Source organism: Ambystoma mexicanum, chromosome 8, assembly GCF_040938575.1.
Source record: "Ambystoma mexicanum isolate Mex_15411 chromosome 8, UKY_AmexF1_1, whole genome shotgun sequence".
NCBI classification, from domain to species: domain Eukaryota; kingdom Metazoa; phylum Chordata; class Amphibia; order Caudata; family Ambystomatidae; genus Ambystoma; species Ambystoma mexicanum.
Window position 1 is genome coordinate 1,425,496,893 of NC_090929.1, and position 24,579 is coordinate 1,425,521,471.

Below are 24,579 nucleotides of genomic sequence, written 5' to 3' on the forward strand. Positions count from 1 at the left end.
GTCAAAACACCAGGATACTAAACAGGAGACAAAGTAGCGGGAAGTTGCTTAATCAGAAACACCGGCCCCAAGTTTGAAACGACGTAAAAGCCTGTTATCACGTGACACATAGTTACGTGTCACGTGACCAGAACCCCTAAAACGCCGTCCTAGTTTCCACAGTAACCAACAGCGTTCCATTAGTTGGGTCTGTGCCGTGAGGAAAACCCTCTGCGAAACGGGTACAGAGCGGCGCTGAGGATGTTCTGAAAAGGCACAGTGAGTCATGGCATTATTCGGCAGAAAGTCTTTACCACTTGTGGCAGCCTGCGACGGATACTTAACAGAGCTAAAGTACCGTTTCCTGACACATATCCTGACCTAGTGTAGTAGATTGCATGAGGATTACAGGATGAGTTATGGAAGATGTGTACACTCCTGACTGGAATTTGAATCAGATCAATTTTTGAGTACTTTGTTGGCTGCAGAGTCTTTAGTCATCACTATAGCAGCTTTCCATGTATGGTAGGTGTATACAAAGATTATAGAGATGGTGAAATGAACATAAGTATGGTCTTGTATGCATGTTGTTGGGACTTTGGAAGGGGATTTTGTTTTGGAAAATAGCAGGCCTATTGAGATTGTAAAAATGAATTTTTAATTCTACATGTGCTTAAGAATGTATTTGTGGATTTTATGTGTTGAAACTTTACGGAGGTTTTTCATTCTTTTTTTTTTACTACATAATGAAATAATGTTTTTGTATAATGTTAAAGGTTGGAAATGTCTAACCAATACAGTACTTTAATAAAAAAAATAAAAACAAAAAAGAAAGTGATTCTTTTTTAATCATCTGAGCAAATTTAAAAGGCCAAATCATTGCTTTCTACGAATGTTGAGAGGGGTCTTGTATAGGCATTAAATAGCCAAGGGAACATGATCAAGCAGTGTGCAAACCCCAGGTTGTTGTGAGAGGCTGAGCAGAAAAGGTACAGTCTTCACTTAGGCTGAGCCCTCTATCAAGTATAAGGTAATCTATTTCAGACTTGTTCCCCCACTCCCAAGGTGTAGTAGGATATCATTGTATCACGAGCAACAAACATCTTGTGAAGGATTATTGCTACTGGTCGTTTCCGTTCAGTTTACTTCAGATTATTTTTTAATTTCATATCTAGAGGGGAAGGTTCAATGCCCTGGTCCGTCAAAGCCCCAATTTTGATCATAGAGTAAGGTTTTGGAGTAACTAGATTTTTGGACTTGGAGCATAGCTATTCTTTCTATAATTATTGCTTCAAATGTCAAGTTAAAGATCAGCCGGTGGTTGGGTGTATCATTAAAATCTGCAGTAGGCTCACCTCGGGTGTTCTTCGACAACAATTGATGAATGAATGTGAATATGGGCAATGACTTAATTTCATAACCTCTGTATATTTTTGTAATTTCGGAACAATGATTGGTCTTCCCACAAAGCCAGCATTTAAGTAAGGCCAGTCTTTACAAATTTGCCCAGTTCAGACATTACCTGTGAGGTGTTTAAAAAATCATGAATGGTGCTTGCACTTCACAATAGTGGCACTGCAGGAAACACACTTAAAGGCTACGGATAAATAAAAAATTAATCATAAGGATGTTCCGTTCCCCGCATTGTAGTAAGCGATTGTGATTACCTGTTAAATTTCAGAAAAGAACTGTAAAAAATGAGACAACAGAGGCAGATTATAGCCTGGGTGCGTTATTTCAAGTGGCTCAATATCAGCTGCTACTAAATACATTGGTTTCAATAAATCAAATTCATGAATACAATTTAAATGTAGATTCAGTGGTATTGTGCACTGACATTTGCATAAGCTTTTAATTCTAATTCAATGTAAAGGCAGAGGGCAGAATGCCAATTTCTATGGCCACATGTGCAACAATTCCACTCAGAGTTAAAAAGGAATGATCACGTAGTTTGGGCCCAAGGTTTAGTTTGGATTGCCCATTTTCTGTGTACGATTTTGATCTTGGTTTGTGGATACTAGGTTAAAGCCCACTTGTGAATGAAGGCTGAGGCACACAAACCTTTTTGGGCAAGTTGGGTCTTCATGTAGGACGAACTTAAGAAAAAGCTCCTTAAAATGAAAATGAAACTAAAGTATCGACTATATGATACAAAGCCCTTTCCTACCTTAGTGGCAAGCAATGAAATGCCCTCCAAATAACTCATTGCCTTGAACCCAACCAGCTTGAGTTGCGGTAGGGTCTCAACACCTGCCTATTCTGCCACTAACTACACTCCAACCATCTGCCATCTCCTGTAGTCCACCCTCTGGTTCTCATACTCTTAGACCAGTCATAGAATGCAGCATTTTAAAACTCTGAAAATAAATAAGATAAGGCTAACACCCAGGAACAAAGCAGAAATAATACTCCAAAACAGTCTCAACAGTGATAGTAAATTACCACACACATTGAGGTAACACGTTCTCCTTCATACCCCAGGTGTTTGATCTGCAGGTGTTTTTGCAAGCATCCTGGCACACCTGGGAGGGCATCAAGGACCTCCTCCCTGATAGTCACAAAGCCATAGGTGGAAACTAAACCCAAGACGTACAAACAAGTGCTGATTGGTCTAGTTGGTGCATTGTTTTTTGGCTAATTCTATATACGCAAAATGCAGTCAAAGTAAATCAAGCCTATCTCAGTATAGCTCAACGTGAGATCTTTTATACCACAATAAAACACACAGCCCACCCATAAGGTCTTGAATCAATAAGATACTCAGTCCAACTGTTTTGCAACCCCAATCCAGTCATTACTGCTAACATGGGCACCATAACCTCCACTGAAAACTATCCACATCCACAAAGAATATTGCAGGGTTTTAACAGGTGAGTCGTTTAATCTCAATCTGTGACTAGCTCCAAAGTGTGGCTTGGAGTAGTAACTCAATTCTAACTTGTTCTGTCTTCCTCCTCTGATAAAGGAATATAGGGGCAAGAAAGGCCTTCTTTTTTGTTTAAGGGGGGCTTGACTCAGAAAAGGCGTTTGGCATAAACAAGAAAGAAGGGGGGAGAGTCAACAGCTACCCCTGGTCAATCGTGTAGAGGAAGTGGGCTTAGAAGAGGCAGTGAGCTAGTTTGTGAATACGAGCCATTGAGGGTCACAGATAGGTTAGAAAAAGGTTGGATAATAATTAAATTTATTCATAGATTCGGACACACATTTTAAAAATAGTAGGTTCACAACAGAAAAAACAAAAACAAACTTGAAAAAATCACACATGAGCCTCATTTGCACTGTCTTACTTCTCTCTTGCATTTGCCGATGTATAATAGTTTGCAAGGGCATTGGATTCCGTACACTGTCCATTTGCTTTTACAGTTGGTAAAGGATTCGAAATTCCAGTTCTTTCCATTGAGATCGATGGATTTCATGTTTCTCGTTAGACAACACACTGAGCATGAACCGCATTTGTAGTGACCTTTGACAGGGGGTAAGTTCCACAGGGTGCTTTGTTGTTCAGGCGGCCTGGTGGGGTCTCCATAGGCGTTCACCAGCCCAAACCACGTCCTGATGACAGTTCGGACCCTTCATCTGTGAACATTTCAAACCCAGTGAAGGCTGACTAGATCCCGAACCAGAAACACCTGCATAAATATGTGTCGACTGCAATAACATACTACTAGTTTAACAGTAGTATTTGAAATCCACACTATATATATATGCTACTAACACTAATTTAACCTACTGTGATGCAACAACAGTTTGTCACCTGTTTTGCTTTCTATTGTAAGCCAAATGAGGCTCATATGTGATTTTTTCAAGTTTGTTTTTGTTTTTTCTGTTGTGAACCTACTATTTCTAAAATGTGTGTCTGAATCTATGAATACATTTAATTATTATCAAACCTTTTTCTAACCTATCTGTGACCCTTAATGGCTAGTATTCACAAACTAGCTCACTGCCTCTTCTAAGCCTACTTCCTCTACACGATTGACCAGGGGTAGCTGTTGACTCTCCCCCCTTTTTTCTTGTTTAATAGATAATTGAATTGTAAAAGCAAAACCTTCTGGATCTCCTGCTGACTGCTGCCCTCCAGAAATCAACAAGGAATACAGAGTAGCATGCAGCTCAATTATTGCCCTCATCCAAAATGGAAACTGTACTCAGAGAACATCACTGGACACTTTAAATCCAGTATGGATCAAACTAAGGCTAAAGCTGTACCCTTTACCCTAAAAATAAAGGCAATTTCCACCAAGTGATGAGCCATCTCTCCTGTCCCAATTAATGAAATTCATAGACAGGTTGAATTTACAATTCATCCCCAGCACTGACCACCTGCTTGACCTCTTACAATGTGTATTTTACCTCTCAAATGAAACTAAATCTCTGACAATAGCAATAATTCATGATCTTCACCCTATGGACTCAGGGGGCCACGCTGTGTCCATTCTTCTCAACCTCTCTGATGCCTTCGTCACCCAGAACACTGGAGTTTTTTACAGCACTTTCATGGGGTCCAGCACATCCTGCCATTGGTTCAAGTCCTTCCTGTGCAACAAAACTGAGCATGTGGCCTGAAGTGGTTTCCATCTTTCCTGCTATGAAGTCCTGTGGAGTTACAGTAAGCCCACTTCTGTTTCTCATGCTCTTTATCTTCTCCATGGTTATGTTCTGATTTCCACATTCATGCTGGTAACACCAAGCAATATGTCTCTCAAGAGATGGTACTTACAAGCCTTCTTGAGTGTCTCCTAATTTGAATAGCATCCAAGTTTACATGAACAATAACATGCTTTGTCTGCATATCATGACAGTACTGTTCCTGACTTTAAACTCCACAGACCATTTATTTAGTGTGCATTTGTTAGGCGCTTATACAAAAGTAAATTGTGTTTCAAAGAGCCTCACAGGGCAACAGGGAAGGAACAATGAATACACTGGAGGATAAAGACGGACCTACTAGGCCTTGTGAGCATTCCGAACGTACAAGTGCAGGGACCATTATCCAGCATTACTGTACCAACATTAGCCTTATTGTCCTTCAGTCTTACAGATATTTCTTTGTTATTGCCTGGCCGTTCTCAGTTGAAGGAGCGATGCTTTAATACTCTCTGCCTAAGGCCGCTAGAGGTATCATTGAATTGTGACCTTTTAGACAAAACCTAAAAGGATAGCTCTTTGAAAGTGCAATGGTTTGCCGCATGAGGAGCAAGTTTGTTGTCCTAAAGACCTGTCCCATTAGGGCAGAGTTTATTATTTCACTTACATGGACAAAATCGGCCATTTGCAATGGTCAATATTTAACTTTTTTTAAATAAAATTACCATGTAGTTGATAGGGTGACTATGTATGCAAAACAGTTTCTAGAAATTCAATCTGTGTGCACTCTGTTTTTAAGTAAATATTATGGTACTCTTTATTTTGATATGGGATATTGTAAAATGAAATATGCAGTTTGCAGGATTTTCAATTCTCCTCTACCTTCCCTTTATCAAAAAGAAAGTACACACACACTGCAGTGATATCAATGTTTTTATCGAAAACAGACAATGTACACAAAAAAACATCTGAAATACATTTTGTGAAGACTACACAAAGCGATACACTGCAATAGCATGCAAACACAGGATAATTCTACAAAAACCTCAAAAATCATTCAAAGAATTAACATGCAACTTAGCACATTTGATGAAAGGGGTGTTTATGGGATTAGCACCCAGTCACTATTGAAAAGAAGAAAGTAATTAAAAAACATTGACCTCCCCTCAATGGACATGAGCGATTTTGAATAGAGGAAATGTATAGAGGCCCACTACTCTTTTGAGTTCCTCAGTGGTGGTTGCAGATTGCCCTGAAGATGGAGAAAGCCACAGGTGCTTATTTCTCCACTGTGCATTTTGTTTGCTAAGAAAGCCTTCTAGAAAAGTCAATACTCTGAAGAAAGCACATGTGTTTTAAGTCTATGCCTTACCTTATGGGAGCCAATATTGGACTTGTAAATGGTAAAATCAATCTTACGGGGTCAGTCTGGAGAGAAAAATGGCCAAAGCACTCTGAAGGGCTTGAAGACCTCAGAGAGAGAAGACAGCACAGTGGAATATAATGCTTTGTAGCACTCAGTGCATGAGATTATGGGTACGCTTATGGATTCACCAATGGTAATATCCATTGCATAATTTAGTACAATTATTCTGAATAATAACAACTACTGATCTTGTAAACCTATGAAATTATTCCCCAACGGTCCCCACAAAAGCATTACTTTAGTCCACCCTCTATATTATATACGAGATATGTCTTATTGTTTGGGAGACATATTCCATTTCTGTTCTCTTTTTCTGGTAATACAAAAACACACACATTCTGTTACATCTACATGGGACATTTTGGGTTAGATGGATTGTTAAAGACAGATAATCATTGTAATCTGGTACTTCAAGTTACTAACAGTGAAGCCCAATAAGGCTGTAAGGCGAATAGCAATGCCCCTTATGCACTTCCACACAGTGCAGTAGGCCAGTGTGTAATACATGCCAATATCGGTCCATTCTATTTTAAGCATGATTTTCAGTGTTGTTCTCTAGCTTTTTTGACAAAACATCCCTTGTGTCCGATTGCCACTGCTGCACGAGGTCCATAGGGGTCTTTCCTTCCTACAGGGGGTAGGGATTTGGGAGAAAAGAAAAGGAATGCAGGATGTTCTATTAGAGCAATATTAACAAACCATATTTTTCTTGTCTTATGCATATTCTTTCCATATCTTATTTTACAATACCTTTAATACTTTAAGCATATTGCAAACCGATTACAAAGGGACTGTGCAACAGATGAACATTGAAAAAAAAAAACACAGGTCACAATACACAGCCACTCCTCTTATGGTGTTCGGTTTGGGTATATCCCGAAGCAGAACTCACAAGAGCTATATTACGGGATTTCACGGCAAGCAACATTTGTGGACACATGAGCTGTGAGATTTGCGAAAATGGAGCTAAGCAAGATGGACCTTTCATCATCGTACAACAACACTGAAAATGTAGAGAAAAATCAAATAGGTTTTTTTGAAGTGATGTTTTTGGAGATGATTTAGGTTGAACTTGTTACCTTTAAATGTGGTTTTGATTAAATGGTATGGGCAAGATAAGGTTGATAACACGTGTTTTTTTCAAGCTGGAGCAGCGGGGGGTCTAATTCACTTTATGTTTTTTGCCAACTGCATTCATATATTACATTAAGAACACATATGCCTTTTATTTTAAGTGTTTTGCATTTTAATAAATGTCGCCCTCCCTGCACTGTTGTACCTGCAAATTCTCAAAGATCCATTGTCTAGTTGTGCTGTTTAAAGATTTTTAATGACTGCTTTAAATATTAGGATAAAATATTCTTTTTAGATGTTGATGTTATGACTTGTATTTAAACCTGTTGTGACGTTTTATAAAAATGTGTGTGTAAACTGAAATATTGCAAATTGATGATGAGATAAAACACTGGTCACAATGTACAGCCACACTGTGACTAAGTCCCAGAATGTCATGTCACTGACTGGATGGTCGTTTTCGTTTTTTTTCTTGGCCACATTCGGCTTTACCAGAGGCCCCTGTACACCATCTGAGGGTCCTGTCTGCAAAAAGAAGCATCTTGGGCCGACAACTCCCAGGACCCTACCTGCAAGCATGGAACCCATGTGGAGCACTGTGATTGGCTCCCAGAGGGTCAAGCCTGGTCTTCACCAAGATCACCCTGACTTCTGCTTTCATGCATAGGTATCCTTCCGCCCATTGACCTTCCATTCATAGCACAGCTTCTGTTATCTCACACGACCTAGGAACATTATTGTTTTGGGAATGTTAGCTGTCTTGTAGTTACCTATAGCTCCATTCTAGACCAATGCAAAATGTACACCTGCTTCTTCTCAGCCAACACTCCACCCTTTCCCTTCCTGCTCACCCACCTACCCTCTTTCTCGTTCTCTCTCTCTCTCTCTCTCTCTCTCTCTCTCGGGCTGCACCTTTTCTTCATTGTGTTTACCTGCCTATTTTGCCACACTGACTCTGCTACCTTCTTCCCTGACCTGTTGAAGGGGTGGGGGTGTGGGGTTCCTTATCAACAAGGCCCTCAATAGGTCCCACCTCCCCCTGACTGACATCACTCTGTCCTCTTTTGAATATGCCACTATTCAACTCCTCCCTCTTACTCCACTCACTGTTCTGGCTCTTTATTGAACCCTGGTCCTCTCATCTCCTTCATCTATGATCTGAACCTTCTCTTTGGGTCACTTCCTACCGACGTGTTCATTGTCATGCTCGGGGACTTTAACCTTCACATGTCCTCGGCAGCCACATGCCTTGAACCTAACTCTCTTCTATCTGACCACTCCCTTCACGACCAGCCAACCCACTCTGGTGGGAACTCCCTTGAGCTTGTCATTGTCTCTAAGTCATTCTTCTCCTCTGACCTTTCCATTAGCCTCTTTCCCTGTGATCACGCCACTGTTCACTTTAACCTCTTGGTCCCGACACCTCTGAAATTCAAAACATTTAGTGCCTCACAACAAACATGCACCATAACCTAAGATGCTGGCACAAATTACAGACCCCTACTATACTCCTACCCTACAAAAATTCCCTTTCTGCCCTCTCCTCTGCAGTAGGCTCTGCCAATTCCAGCTACTCCACAAACCTAATCGCCTCCATATGCAAAAAACCCTGCAAACTTTCATCTACCCTCCAAATCTTGCTCACACTTTCAAAGCTAATATCCATCGTCTCCTCCCTTTCTGCTAATGATCTTGCTCACTACGTTTCCTCTAAAATAACTCACAGCCTGCCTCCCTCTCCAACTCTCCTTCTATCCACCGCCCCTCCACCTTACCTCTTCTACTTTTGAATTAGCACCCATCCTTAACAGCACCAAACCATCTTGTGCTCCTATCAACCATTGTTCTCCCCAAATGGTCCAAGACATAGCCTCAATCACTCGACTGTATCATTCTGAGGTTTTTAACCTGTCTCTGTCTCCAATGGACTCTTCCCTGCCTCCTTCAAATCTGCAACTGTCTTCACCTATTGAAACCTCAAATGTCACAGCAAACCATCACCCAGTTCCCTCCTTCCCCATTATTGAAAGGTCCTTGAGTAGGTGGTCTTCCATCGGATCACTAAGTGCCTTGAAGATAATGGCTTCAATCTGGCTTCCATAGTAAACACTCTGCTGGGGCTCCACTCATGCATGTCTCCAACTTTCTTTCTGATTCATTCTTTTGGACTTCCCTACTGCTTTTAACACTGTCCAACACTTGTCACTCTCCAGGACCTTGGGTTTCACAAAGCTTCTCACGCATGGATCGCCTCCTACCTATAAGGTCAATCCTCTAAAATATTCTGGAACTAGCAAACCTTTGACCCTTTCTCCTTGTTGGCATCCCCAAAGGATCAGTACTTGTACCTCTGCTCCTCACCCTCTATACTTCTGCCTTAGTAAGGCTTAACTCATCCTTTGGCTGTCACTATCACCATTTGGCTGATGATACTGTGAGGAACCTGAAGGCATCCTCACTTCCCTCTCCCCAGAATCCTCCACTCAGGTGACCAGGGAAAGGACATCACTTTTAGATCCCGGGGGTGGATATGCGAGGAAGGATCACCTGGGTAGAGGAGACTTGGGAAATGGAAGGAGGGTGTCTTTAGGTGTGAGGTGGTATCCCCCATTTCCATTCCACAATGAACCTTGGGTCCATGAAGCCTTTTAAGGATATTGTCAACACCCCTTCCTTCCTTCTTTACCAAACACACCTCAGGTAAATCATCCTTATAAAGGTACAGGGAAAAAAAGAAGAGGGAGAATATCTTCTCTTACGGGCAGACCAGATCCACATTCACCTCCTCTAGGCAGATCAAGAAATGTTCAAAATACAATCCCCCCTCCCTGACCTTCATAGAATATTACCACTCTTCTGCACTGTAACACATTCCACCGATATCCCATTTAGGCGCCTTTAAGACTGGGATGAGGAAGAGGCCACTAGGAGGAATCCGCACTTCCCCATGTGCACATCACTTTGGTACTAGCAGGAGGAAGAGGACTGTAGAACGACATTCTGAAAGTGAGGCATGTCCCAGTGAGAGAGTTAATTGGAGTCAGGCATAGCAATTGCACCTGAAACCCCTCAAATGGCTACAGGTGCATATAAAAAGGAGTGACCCACATGAGAGGAGGGAACCGCCTGGGAAGCCAGGTCGCAGTGGGGTAGTCTGACGAGGAGAAGCTGGTGAAAAGCCGCGAGAGAGTCAAGAGCCCTGCAGAGCTCTGAGCTGTGTGTCACCAGCTGGAGCTGGGGTACACAGAAGTTTCCACTTCGCTGCAGGAGGCAGCAAGAACATGCGGAAGAGGCAATGGCGGCTCGCCAGTGATCCTGATGTGAAAGAGGAGTGAGCAAAAGCAGAAGAGTATCAAGCAAGCACCAGGAGGAGCTGCCGTATACCGGTGAGTGACGGTGAGAGAGCACTCGTACATGGGTGCTCTGGGGGCTTAATCTGGGCTAAAGAAGGGGCCGAACAAATTAATTCATATAACAAATGGGCCAGGAGATCCGATGGACATCATTAAGAGTCCAGAGAATTACAAAGTACTTAACAGATATTGAATACCGAACTAAAGAAAAGTTATGCTCAAGTGAAATTAAAATACTCCACAAATCGAGAGAAAATGATGTGTATTTACGAGCATAGTGAAATTAAGGAAAAAGCATTTATGACCAATGTGAAAGCGAAAAACTAAGTGAAAACCAGTAATGAGAATTGATAAAGCACGTGAAAGGCAAACAAGAAGCACTATTGGTTATTGTGAAAGCAAGGTGATAACAAGGAATAGACACAGCGAAGAGAGGTGTGTGAAAGGCACGTGTTAGCAGAGTCAACGGACTGCCAAGAAGAAACAAGAGTGTAAATGGACTAATGTCACAAGAGCAGAGAGGAAACATCTGGTGGCAAAGTAGTCCAATGAGAATCAGTGAACATTATAAAGTGCCAAGGGCTATCGGTTGCGTGACCTGTGATGGGTGGACCGTGTGGTCCGACAACTGCGCCTAGGCCGAGTAACCCCTACTTGGAGTGAGCCAAAGAAAACAAGGAGATTGAAGTTGTTTTGTCTGATCAGTCTGGAAGTGACTTAAAAGAAGGAAGAGCCAAGCGAATGGTTAGGAAGCCTAAATGATTACCATTCATACTGAAAGATGACAAAGTTGAATTAACTGTGAACTTTGCTGAACTTGGAGAAGAGAACCCTGAGGTTATTTGGAACTGTGATGAACTTGGGGAAGGGAACCCTGTGATTGTTTGAGCTCCAAGACCTTTCTGTTGTACTGTTTTGAACCTGAGGAAGAAGAAGCTGAAAGGAAACCAAGAGCTGGAAGATGCTCAGAACTTTACTTGGAACATTGTTTCTTTGGTTGCTGACATCCCTAGACATTGGGCCTCATTATGAGTGTTGCGGTAAGGCAACAACGGCGCCGGTAGGGCTACCAGCGCTGTTGTTACCTCGCCGCAATATTCCGAGTTCTGCTCGCAGGCCGCTCTGTACGCCTGGTCAGACCAGACATCCAGAGCGGCACCTGCTAGCAGAACAGGATGGTAGCAACGGTCCCATTATTAACAGGACCGTTGCTACCATCCTCCCCATTCCCATTGAGCCCGATGAAGGCTCAAATGGGAATGGGGACGTACCGGGTCCTGCGAATGGGAATTACCGGGCCCGCAAAGGTCAGAATGGCCCGGTAATTCCCATTTTTCAGGACCCGGACCCGAGTTTGGGGGTAGCCATACCAGTAAAAACGGCATGGCCACCTCCAAATTCGTAATTAGGCCCATTGTGTAGATTTAGTTGTGAGGGCAAGCATAGGATTTGGACACAGACAGACTTTTGAGTTGAACTTTATGACACAGACTATCCTTAGTTTCTCTAGGTATGGAAATCCCACCTTAGCATATGGCAAGTTAGGCCTTACTCCATCCTGACCTTTGAGAAAAATAACTCTATTTTAGATAAGTGGATCTGTTATCTGTGTCTTATTTCATGATGCCTTCACAATACTCAAATCTTTTTCTCTTTTCCCTCCTTGACCCTAGCCATCTCAGAACAGATTACCAACTGCAATTTGTCACTGGATGTCTCTCCACTACCTCATGGCTGAACTCTTCAAATATGTAAGTCATCTTTCTCCCGACTTCCAATGCCATCCCTTCTCTTCCTTCTCTTATCTCCTGACCTTCTTGCTCCCTCACCAAAAGCTTACAACCTGGGGTCCACTTTGAAAGCGACCTCCTACTTCAACAATTCATCACTACCACTGCCTCTGCTGCTCATATTAACCTCCTCAACTACTGCTCAAGCCTACTCCTTGGCCTTCCTCTCTACCCCTTCCTCCCTCTATACAAAGCCCTCAACTTTGTTACATGCACTCCTTACAACCTACCCAGATCCTGCCCCACTTCTACCTACCGACATCCTGATATTTGGCTCTCCATGCACAAACGCTCCTTTTTCAAGTTCTGCTTCCTAGTATACAAAGCTATCAATGGTCTTCCTCCTCAGTAACTGTCTGATTTGATCTCTATTTTCTCATCTTTTTGTTGACTGTGATCCTCCTCTGCACTCAACCTCACTGTCCCATGCCCCCCTGCCTTCTTGCGGACCCCACCACTTCTTCCAGTGACCCTTAATAATGCAATTTTGTATATTTACATAGTAATCCTCTTCAGTTGAAGCACTTGTCTCCTTAGGTTAATGTTATCTTTGTAATTCACCTGCTTTCCTATACATATATATTTTTTTCTGTCTGTTTTATTTTTCCCAGGGTCATTACGATGTTGTCAGTGAAGGAAAAAAATTGTGGTAATGCGACAGTCATTCCATTCATGCCACGTCACCACTGCATTACTGCACTGTAGAACTACAAGTTTGGCAGTATGGAGGTGGGTTTACCTCCAACTAAAGGAGTTAAAACTTCTGCCTACACCAAAAAACAGTGCCATTACCATGGCGGAATTACGTCCGGCTGTAATTCCATCGAAACCCCCATGGAGCCCTATATACTCCAAGACTGGGGACTAAGTCCTAACATGATTTATAATCCTGCAGAAACTCTGCTGGACCAAGTGGTGGTAGCAGCAATTCCGTGTTTACACTGTGACGTCCGGCGATACGTCACACGTCTTCACGAACGAACGCATTCTCAGGGCATTACGTTAGCTCTCCAGTATATAAAGCTGGTCTATCATGTTCAGCTTATTCAGGAAGCGGTCTGGTGATCTGCCTTTGATCATGCATACTCGTTCTCAAGTAAGTTGCTGTTGGGTGACCTTGCTACTTTACCCACCATCTTCTACTATACGTACCCGCTCTCTTCTAAACCACAGTCATTTCCATTATTTCCAGGTGATCCTCTGCGGTCCCTTGGTATTTTTTCAACATTGCTGCTAAACTTTCTGGAATTGCTTATACTTCCATGGACTCATTGGGCTCCGTAGCTACTCTCTCATACTGACTTGGGGTAAGCAGTCTTTCACTTACCTCTTTCTTTCACGCCCCTGTAACATGTTGCTTTTGAACATATTCCGTATTTGTATTTATTTTCAGGGATCTTCTATCCTTTATAATTACCTGAGCTTTATGGGCCACGATTAAATGACTTCTGTTCAGCTTCACCTAATGAAAAACTCCTTTCTGGTCCTTTTGAGGATTTGCGGTAAGCAGTTGCTATAGTGTCAGGTTTTGACATCCTTACTTTTAAAGTGTTGAATTAGAACAGCGCTAGGGACAATATCCCATAGATATGATTTGCAATGGAGATTGTGACTAACACATAGCAAGCTGATAGGGTTGATGGTCTGTTGATCAAAACAATGAAGTATATATAGTGAATAGATTATGAGCTACTTGCTGATAAAACCATAGACGAATTAGGTCACGAAAACCATTAATGACATGTAAATATGTTAATGCACGTGTAATGAATTATGTACTATTATGATTTTCATCTATCATTTGTTTCTTTAAAAAATCATAGGACCAATAGCTCACGAACTCCATTATCAATACGAAGATATCAATATTAAAAATTTGTTTTGCTATTTGGAAAGATTGTATGTTAGGCGTCAATGTATACTAATGAGTATTATTTAAAAATTCTTTTTCAGATATTTACATGAAAATTAATTTTGATTTTCCCCTGAAGAAGTGATTGTTCACGAAACGCATTAGGCCTACAATAAAAGAATCAAGTTTCATGAAATAACTCATGTATCTTAAATCATTGGGATGTGCATTACAATTTATATGTGTATATGTATGTTCAGGTCTAATTTTGCCTAAATCCAAAGATATGTAAAAATCCTCTTTCTTTGTAAAAGCAAAAAGTAAAAATTATCCACTGTATATTTCTTTAACAACTAGGACTCATAATTGAGCCTTTTGATAGAGTGCAGAGGACGGGAGTTCCCATATACGGGAACTTGTCTGTCAAGCCTCAGGCTTTGGCTATCCGAGATAGGTTTCCTCTTTATTTTGCTTTAAATTAAAAGTGTATGCCAACAATCTTGCACCTGTGTGTCAGTCTTATCTTTCTTCACCCTTGCAGTACCCTAGGGCTTATACTGCAGGTTAATGTCTCCTTCTGTTATAATTAAGGGTTCTTTCTCCTGCGGCCCATTACCCTTTAATATCGGTTGACTATTACTACAATAGTGCATTCCTCAAGTTGCAAAATCGTGGCCTGCATATCATCTGTTTCCATGGGAAGGAAAATATGTGTGTATGTCCCTACTTTTACCAATGTTATTATTATTATGTTGGTATTGTGTTTATAGTTTATACAAGTTTTAACACATACTTTAGCTCATACAAAATATATCAATTTAAAAAGAACAATCTAACTTAAAACACAAGAACTACAGTAAAATGAGCTTTACAATAATTTCGTACTAATACACAATTTCTGCCAATTACAGTCATTAAAACCTTTTTCTCTTAATGTTCCAATCTTAAACCGATTTCCCATTAAATACTATCATATATATTTCATTTTATCACATCAGGTAATTCATACATATGCATTCAAGTAAAAGAAAGTACATATAAATACATTCACGTCAACAGTAGCTGCGATTTCATAGGTATACAATTTTGCCCAATTCATTATGGATTCTTATTAATACCCCAATCAGAGGAATATTCAGTGACGAGGAGTGCTCGCCAATGAGCCTAGGCCAAAACTGTTCTTTTCCCAGATAATATTTTTCATTTAGAAACTTCCTAAAAGCCACTTCCCTGAAGGGGGACATCCTCTCACAGAATATCAACCAGTGTTTCATAATTTCCAGGGCCTCTTTGTCCTTACACATCCTACAGGTACAGTAGCTATCATTCTTCTCAAGACCTCTTGTAGGACCCCATCTATCTATGGTTCCGAGCAAATTTAGGTAAAATCTCATAAATACATACCTTTATTTCAGACTGGGGAATCTAACCACATACATTTCCATTGTTTTGTACTTTCTTGGGAATGCCACTAGCTTTTCATTCATTTTATATTTGGTCAATCGATTGATACCTTCCACTGCTCTACAAGTTCCACTTTGCTGTACATTTGTATCAGGTTTTCAGTGAGCGTCCTTTGTTCGGAATCCATACAGCCTAGGACGACCTCGCCATCCACCACAAAATTATTTAAGGATTTGTACATTTTTCCAACCATAACCCTATTCAAATCTTCAGATAGTGACTCTGATGGGGGACACAACAACTTATAATAGAGCCTTAATTTTGTGCTAATGAGATCAGCTTTCTATGATGTTAACCCAAATTCATACCAAACTGTCACCAGAGGAACAGACTTTAGTAGGCCAGGTATCTTTTTCCAGAATGCCCCTTCCGCTCTCTCCAAAGCCTTCCAATCTAAAGTCGCCAGCTCCACACCATACAAAACGGCTGCCAACACTTTGCCCTCATACAATTTCCTGATTGGTACAAATGTGTATTTATAATATTTTCCTTGCTTGAACATCCAGGGGTGCTAGCTTTGCTTGTATTGTCTCAGTTGCGCTACCTGTATTTACTGTGGATGTACAAGCCTGGGTAAGTCAACAAATCTAGGGCCTGATTCATGGAATGTTTTCCTATGAGATTGCACCATTATAAAACACTTCCATGAATCAGGACCCTAGTGTCTTAATTTCCTCTCCATCTGCATATCAAGTTTTAGTTACATTTGCTGTTTCCCCTTACAAATCAAGATAGCAGTATTTGGCTATATTCATAATCAGCTTGTTTTCCAACAGATACTCAGTCGTTCTATTAAGCGTTCTTTGCATACCAATCACGGTTTTATCAAATAACATAATGTCATTGACGTATAGCAATATCTGCATAGTTAATCTCCTGATACGTAGCAGAAAAACCGTGCTAGATGCTATACATTCCATAACATCTAATAGATACATGTTGAACAAAAATGGTGCCAGGACAAAGCCTTCACGGAGACCCACACATATTTTTAGTGCCTCTTCTGGGATCCCCCACACATGCAACTTATTCCAGTGCCTCCAATGATCAATTGTATCAAAGCACTAGCTAAATCAAAACTTGCTGTTTATAGGTGTGGCGCGTCTTTTTGTTGGGCTTTTCCTTTTTATAAATTCATTATTAGCCCGCCAAGTGTTGCCCCACACAATTTCCTAAACCCTGTTTGGTACTTTATGGGTTTGTTAATGGTCTTTGCCCAATGCGTCTGGTCTTGCAGAGATTGTGAGGCAAAGATCTTACAAGTCAAGCAGAACGTCCTTCATGACAATGGCAGTTTTCCACTCATCGCTATATGACTAAATAAGTTATAAGTAGACATGTCCACAAACCAGTATCTTTCTTTAGCACTAAGTTGGGCATGTTTTACAGGCTTGCTGCCCTTGAGATTTTCCTTTCTTGTCCGTATTCTCCACATCTTCAATATTGAAACCAAACTTCCAAGGACCTAGCGCATTTTCCTCAAAGTATATAAGTGTTTCACTCAGTAATCCAACCTTTCCCACCAAATAGTTGTTGCACACTGACTCAGGGATTGGATTCACTATTGCTAAGGCATTACCACATTTCTCCTTCTCATTGTTTATACATTTCCAAAACAATCTCAAGCTGAATTTCACAGAATTAGCCAACATTCACTGGCTATCGCTATCATTTTGTTCGTAGCGAGAACATTTCAGGCAATTTTTATAGAACTGCTTTTCCACTTTGATTGCTGTAATCTTTTCCTCAAATACCCTTCTCCTATCCAAATTAATAGACTTTATGCTTGCTCCCAACAATCTGTTCTTGTTCTATATCTCCTTATTAAATCTATGTGGTCCCAGAAAGTATTTTATGGTTTTGCGCCTTAGCACTTCCTGACAAATAAGTTGCCATTTTACAAAGCATGTCTATATATCCTCCTGTGTCCAACTCCAAACTTCCACCCCTACTAATTTGTGACATTACCCCGTCCAGCACCAGATAACACGTTATGATGCAACTACTGCATAGTGCCACTGGACCATTATCTGGCTGATCTGGTGTCTTATCAAATTCCAAGGTTAGCACCATAAATGCATGGTCACTCTGCGGACAAAATTTGACATTCATTGACTCCATTCTTCAGACATAAACATGAAGTCGGTATTTGGACTATTATTTCCTCTTTTCCATGTTGGTTTAATTGTGGAGTCACCCTTGACATACCCATTTAACCTAAAGAAAGACCATGCACTCAGGACCTCCGACCATCTCTTCCCATGTTCATTACTTGTTGTATCCAACCACTTCCTCCCCTGACAAATTTCTTTTACTCCCCAGTTTGGGAAATAAAGGTTAACCTCCCCCCCTATTGCTACCACTTCAGTAGAATCATGCATACAATGGGAATCTTCCAAAATGCCACTAAATCTTTCAAAGAATTCATTTGTTGTGCGCACATTCCAATATATATTAATTAATAACCATTTATCTTTTTTCCTCGGTTTCCAATGGGCAGGTCAAGCTCACTGCTAGTATATTGGGCGATTTTACTTCCTATCGTTCTATCATAGGACAAAACGCACATCGCACACCCACCAAAAGGCCCACTAAGTGGTGACCCTTATTGCCCTTGCTAATCTCATTTATCATAATGAAATAACCCTCTAGAACTGGTGTAGTTACCAACCAGACTTCTTGTAAAGCAAACACATCGAACTGCCCTAGGGGTGGGGTATCAGGTAGAGTGTGCAAAATGCTGTTGTAACCTCTAGTGTTCCATGAGAGTAATTTACAAGATTCATTACGAAAGGCTAGCTTCATTGCCCGGGGGACTTCATTGAGCCAGTATACCCGACACCCAGAACCAGTCATCCTTAGTTGCAGTGCCCTTTTTATTTTCCAATGAGACCAGTCTCGAGCCATTCCTAGACACGCACCATTTCAGTGGTTCAATGGCCAATCAGAAAGGACTTGTGGTTGATTTTCTATCCACTTTCTGCACCCTCTCCCTGATGTATAATTTGTATGGACAAATTTCAAATCCCAAACATAGCAATGCTTCTGCCTCATTTAAAATTAAACTACAAATAGCCTTAAATCCAATATGCAGAACCACCATGTCGGTTCTATCATCCTCTACAAACTCCACCTGATCAATATCTTGAGATGTAATAAGACGAAATGACACAACATATGCAAATAAAGACAGGATCGAACCTCAGTTCATAATTAGATCATTGGATTCATTAAAAAGGGCTTTCACTGCAATTAGATTGTCTGTATATGCAACATGAGAATTATTTCCCTCTATTCCTGGACAACGCCGCCTATTCCATCCTATACTTTGCGTGTCCGTTGACACGACCTGTTTTTCCCCAGTCCAGATCCTCTTCCTAGAGCCATACAGGACCTCTTTAGTCTGTTCCGATGAGCCTGGGCCCTTCCATGCCGCCTGCACACATTTGATCTTATTAGTGGCTGGGAAAGTACTGCCTGACAGACCATAGCTCTCTGTTACGTTGACGGAAAGTACTGCATCTTTTTCCATAATTACTTTCTGGGGATAGTCCACTTCCGTAGTCATTATTCCAACTGAGGACTTCCCTCCAGGGAAACAACTTCATTCTTCTTAATGACAACAATGCCTTTAGCGATATTTTTCTTTAAAAGTGGGATACTCATGGAAGAGCCTAGATGACCACTATCTTTTTTTGCTTTCACATCCTTTTATCTCCATTTTCTTTGGTGTGCTTCAGTGGGACTCGGCATTGCTCCATCAGATTCTTCCGGTAAAATCATCTTGTCCACGTTGTCAGGATTTCGAGATTGGACATATTTTTTAAAGTGTTGGCTTTTTGCTGCTTTTTAGCTCCTGTTCATTTTAAGCGTTCTATTTCTAAGCGTTCTATTTCTTTATCTGACAAGGAGTTGAGCGACCATTAACGGCTGAAGATCCCTCCTCCGATTGTGCTTGTACTACTGTGGTATTCTCTAACAGTCTCATTTCTGTGGGGATAAAATCCACAAGTTGACCAATATGGGGTGAATACGGCACTTCATCCAAGCTCTCACCTTGTTGACAATTTGTTACTTCTATACTGCACTGGACGACATGAGCGCTATTTGATTCAATGACCTCCAACCTCTCCTTGTTATTATTAATACACAATTACTTTGTCCACAATCACTGGGAGCAATGTGTGTTGTGTCACAAACTCTGATTGAACATCACCATGGAGTATCATCTACTAGTATTGCCACAGTTGGCCTCAAGAACAAATCAACTCTCGAAGACAGTTCTAGAGTTTCTTATTGTTTGTTTTGTCAATGGGCTCAATAGTGGGCATATCGCTCTCTCCCTCTATCACCTAGTGCAGGCTATTCCTTGCCTAAACCAGGCTGTCACCGGAGATTTGTAACCTCTAATATCTGGTGTCTATCTGCCTGAACGTGATGGCTTAAAGTCAATGACCTTTGCCTTGTAATTCTTTGAAAGAGTAGTCAAACAGGAGAAAGTCTGTACCCAAAATAACTTCTTCAGGGAGTCTAGTCATGACTCCCATTGGAATAGTTATTTTTTCCTGGAGCACCTGGATGCTGATGGGTGGTCTGATGATACAGAGCTGCATCCCTGTGAACGCAAGCATTCTGGGATAAAACCCCATGATGGAGCTCTTCCGGACTGGAGAGATATGCCTGGATTGCTGTCCCCCTACTGCTGGAGTGTTAGAGGGCTTTTGCCGGTATTCCCTAAAATGTTACCAGTATGTGGAATTTCCAGTATTTGTCCCCTGTAGTGTAAACAGCCCATAGAGGTGACTTGAATTCTCTGTCCTCGCTTTTGGAAAAGAGGTCAGAGAGGTACTCTGGGTCAAGGGCTTTATCACCCGACTATATAAGGACCTCATTAAGCATGGTTGAAATCAAGAGTCATTGAGTCCAATCTCAATAGGCTCCTCCTTTGATCATTCGGGCAGAACCTGGCAATATGTCCTGGCTTCCCAGTGGTGTAACACTTTAGTATTTCTGGGTGTAATATAGCCCCAGACTTTCACTAGTCAGTCAAACCTTTTCTTGATTTCTGGAATTACAGGAGTGGGGCTACTTTTCACGGGTGTGGACTTTGTTCTCTACCTTGCAGCCCTGGTTTGGTGTCACTGGGTTTCTTTGGGGTCCTGCTTGACTCCCTTAAATATATGTATTTCTAGTGTGCATTGTCTATCTGAATGACTTCTTCCAACGGTCAATATATCAAACACATTTTAGGAAGTAAAATGACATGAGTATAATGAAGGTTGGAAGCTCTATTACTCAATTGCATTCTACTATAAAATGTTATTCACTCCCAATATAGAGCATTATAGAGAACATGAAACCTAATGAGTTTTGTTTTTAAATAGCTTCAAAATACATTTTAAAATTTCAAGCATGCAACCTGTTTTTTAAATCTCTCGCTGGTGAATAGCAGGTGGAGAAAGATGTTTCATTGGAGAAACGGTGTTACGTCCTTGCCATACCAAAGGGACTAGAGAAATACATGCGAAAAGCTGCAAGGGAGTCTAGAACGTTTTCATAATACACAAGGAATTTATTATTATTTGTTGAGACACAATATAAGGAAACGAAAAGTATTAATTTCAATTCGATTCTGAAACTCTTCACAGCTGTCTTATGCTAGGGAGAAACTGCAGAACATGGATTCAATGAATGTTGTCAAAGATAGAGAAGTTTGCATCGTCTATGAATGTATAGCTCGGCCTTAGGGATTTTTAAAAATAAGTAGCCAAGTAGCCCTTTCAAATGTATGACACCTCAAGCCAGTCCTGGTCTTTACTAGTGGATGCCAGGGCGTGTAGCTTTGTGTTTTCCATTGCAAGCATTGGATTGGAAGTCCCAGTATGCAATGAGATAAACAGCACTGTTGGTTTGAGGTTGACACATTCAGCTAGTACATAGTGACATTGGACGTGCGTCATTTGTTAAGTGGTTTTGGGGCAAGGATAACTTACATGGACTACCTGCTATTACTTTATTGTCTTTGACAGAGACTGCCTGCAAGCTTGTGCATACCACAGTCTTACTGCACTAACCAACAGGCAGTTCAGGCACCGTTGGGAGACGTTCCTTCGTAATGGTCAAATGCTGCTAGTGATAACAGTGGATCCTCGAACGCTTGTTTGCCCCCACGTAGTGACCATTATCTACAGCGACGCAAGACAAAATCCGCTATGAAATGCACATGAATAATTGGCCATATTTATAAGGAAACAAATGAAATAATATTAAGCCCTGCCATCAAAGTTGCTGCTGCAAAGAATTAAAATGTGTTCTCATCCCTTGATTTTGCAGATAAAAGATTTTTGATTTTCCTTTGAAATGCTACAAAGCATACCATCAAGACTGGCATGTGGAGCATTAAAGAACTCTAAATGTTTCTTAGCCATTTCCACTAGCGAACCACAGAACCTTTTCAATTTGAGTTTGCTTTTCATAGCAACGTGCAGTGTTGATTTGCATTACTAGGCAGAGCATCTTTTGCATATGCCTGGCCTCACGTGGGTGTATAAATACACTCAGGGGACGCTCTTCTCAGTGGCCACAGACGTCACCAATCAGGGCATTTGCTCCGGTTTGTGCCGCCAGTGCATACGATGGTAGCGTGCCCGTCTGTGACTGCCTCTTACCACATCATTGCCATGATGAAGACAGGCGGATCACAGGGATATGTGCATCAAAATGGAGGCGATGCTCCACGCAAAACACACTTATAACACATCACCAGGCGGTGCGGAGCAGGTGCACGGTTGATTCATGGAGACAATGTATGACAGAGCAATAGAAAGGCATGAAGATGGATTTTTCAACGAGAATAGAAAGACGTTCCCCTAGTTGGTTTGTTTGCAAGTGAAAGCCCCATTTATGCTTTCTTGAATGTAGAGATAAATAGTTTAAAGGAAATGGCTGAGTGTAAAAGCAATTTGGTGTGTAGGGGGGTATGGACATCATTTGGAGTTCGCCAGGGGCAACATCAGATAACCCGGCAATGTTTCTGGTAGGTCTTGTCAAAGAGGCACTGTTAGGAAGGTGTCTGTGTCATTTTTCTTTTTGGGGAGTATTTGCCTATTTTTAGAGAGTAAAAGTGGCCCCTTTTCTCTAAAGGCTGGCTAGAGTACTCCTCACAGAACTCACAGCATGGGCTGAGATGCAAAATGTAATTCCCATATTCCAGACTGGTTTCATGAATGGAGCAGGCACAGTAACCAATTTACTTACGTTAATGAATATACACGAGTATAATTGGTTAACCAGGAAACAAAAGGCGTATGCCACACTCACAGACTTCAGCGCAGCCTTCAATACTATTTCTAGGGAAAGGCTGTGGTAGAAACTCTATGACGGGTGCATACCATTAGGACTGCTTAGAATGATCAAGGCCTTATATTCATCTATCAAAATCCAAATTGGGATGTCTACCACTGCTGCTATTCCTCCTAGCTTTGATGCGCGGGTCGAGCTGAAACAAGGATGTATTTTAGCTCCATTGCTTTTTCATTTATACCTGGCAGCAGATCTTTCAGGCATCTTGGTAAACTTTAACCGCAACCATCTTAGATTAGGACAGCATAGGCTATCGTGGTTAGCCTATGCTGACGATTTGGTATTGTTTGATGCTACCCCACAGGGCCTTCACATTCTTATGAATAACATTTGTGCCTATGTAAAATTAAATGATTTAACTATTAAGATCAATACGACGAATGCAAATGTATTCTCACCAGAGGATAACAAAAACCTAATAAGCGATGTCACTTGACTATTGGCACTATTAAGATTGACCAAGTCGCTACTTACAATTATTTGGGTCTCATGTTTGATGAACGTTTAACATGGAAAAACCATATGTCCCATCTTGAAATAGGAGTAGCTCAACTAATCGCTGTGATTGAAAAATGTGCTGGGAATAACCTTGGATATACATTGTCTTCAATACTTAAACTGTATAAAGCCAAAATGCGTTCCACTATAGTTTATGGCATGCAACTATGAGCTACTCGCCATATGGAACGCGTTCTAGTGTTTGAAAGGAAAAGTTTAAAGAAGCTTCTTGGACTGCCTGTATCTGTGTCAATTGATTATGTATTTCTCGAATTTCGGATCTCTCCTATATCGAGTTATATACAAACAAGCTTAATGTTATGCACAAGTTAATGCTGGCTCCTGAAAGTTCATTGTTACACCTAAACGCACTACTATAATGACATGAGGTACTGGGTGGGGATTCCATGGCGCTACGAAAATTGAAATTGGAATTGGATAATTGTTTTCAATTGCTTGATATTGTACCTACGGAATAATTCAGTAAAAAATGAACTAGTACCCATAAGTCAGTGATTTATGAGCTAGAACTTGAGCAATCTTTGGTTGATCTTTCAAATAATGGCTAGTGAGTATGTCCACATTATTCAAACAACTGGACCTTATGCAGTTCTGCATCCCAATAATTGGATTATCCACAAATAAATTACAATTCAATTTAATTTGGTAAATACTTTTGAGGTTTTAGGTGCACGATGGTCCATACCAAGAAATATGCAAACTTGTAGACTGCATAGATTGTGTTTGTGAAACTGTTAGACATCTACTGTTAACTTGTGATGCTTTGACTAAGTGGAAGTCTACTGTCCTAGTTGCGAGTGCAATTAATTATACCTTGCTTGATTCTACTGCAGTCTGGGTCGACTATATGGAAGGGAGCAATATTCATTTGATATATCACCTCACTAAAATGTGGATAAGCATGAATCTCTTACATGGGACAATAAGTAGAAACTCTGAGTTGACTTATGTACATTTTAGATAATTATGTTATTTTGCATTGTATTAATCTTTCCATTGTGATGATGTTTTTATTGGTAATGTAATATTCTTACTCATACTTTGAAGGAATTGGTTTTATTATTTTTTTAAATGTACAAAAGTTTTTTATAAAACGATATTGTACTATGTAAATACATACAAAATATGGTCTCTCTATGAGGTCTTTGAGAGAAAAGGGGTTTCTGCATTCTG

General features: G+C 40.9%; 1 protein-coding gene across 2 annotated transcripts in view; it reads right to left on the reverse strand.

Moving 5' to 3' along the window:
- Positions 1 to 5,486: 5,486 nt before the first annotated feature.
- ANKRD2 (ankyrin repeat domain 2) overlaps positions 5,487 to 24,579 on the reverse strand; it is a 473,877-nt gene continuing 454,784 nt past the window's right edge. For both annotated transcript variants that reach the window (XM_069611571.1, XM_069611570.1), the window contains one exon: positions 5,487 to 6,620. In XM_069611571.1, the coding sequence (XP_069467672.1) occupies positions 6,522 to 6,620 (99 nt within the window). In that variant the 3' untranslated portion in view covers positions 5,487 to 6,521. The remainder of the gene's footprint in view (positions 6,621 to 24,579) is intronic.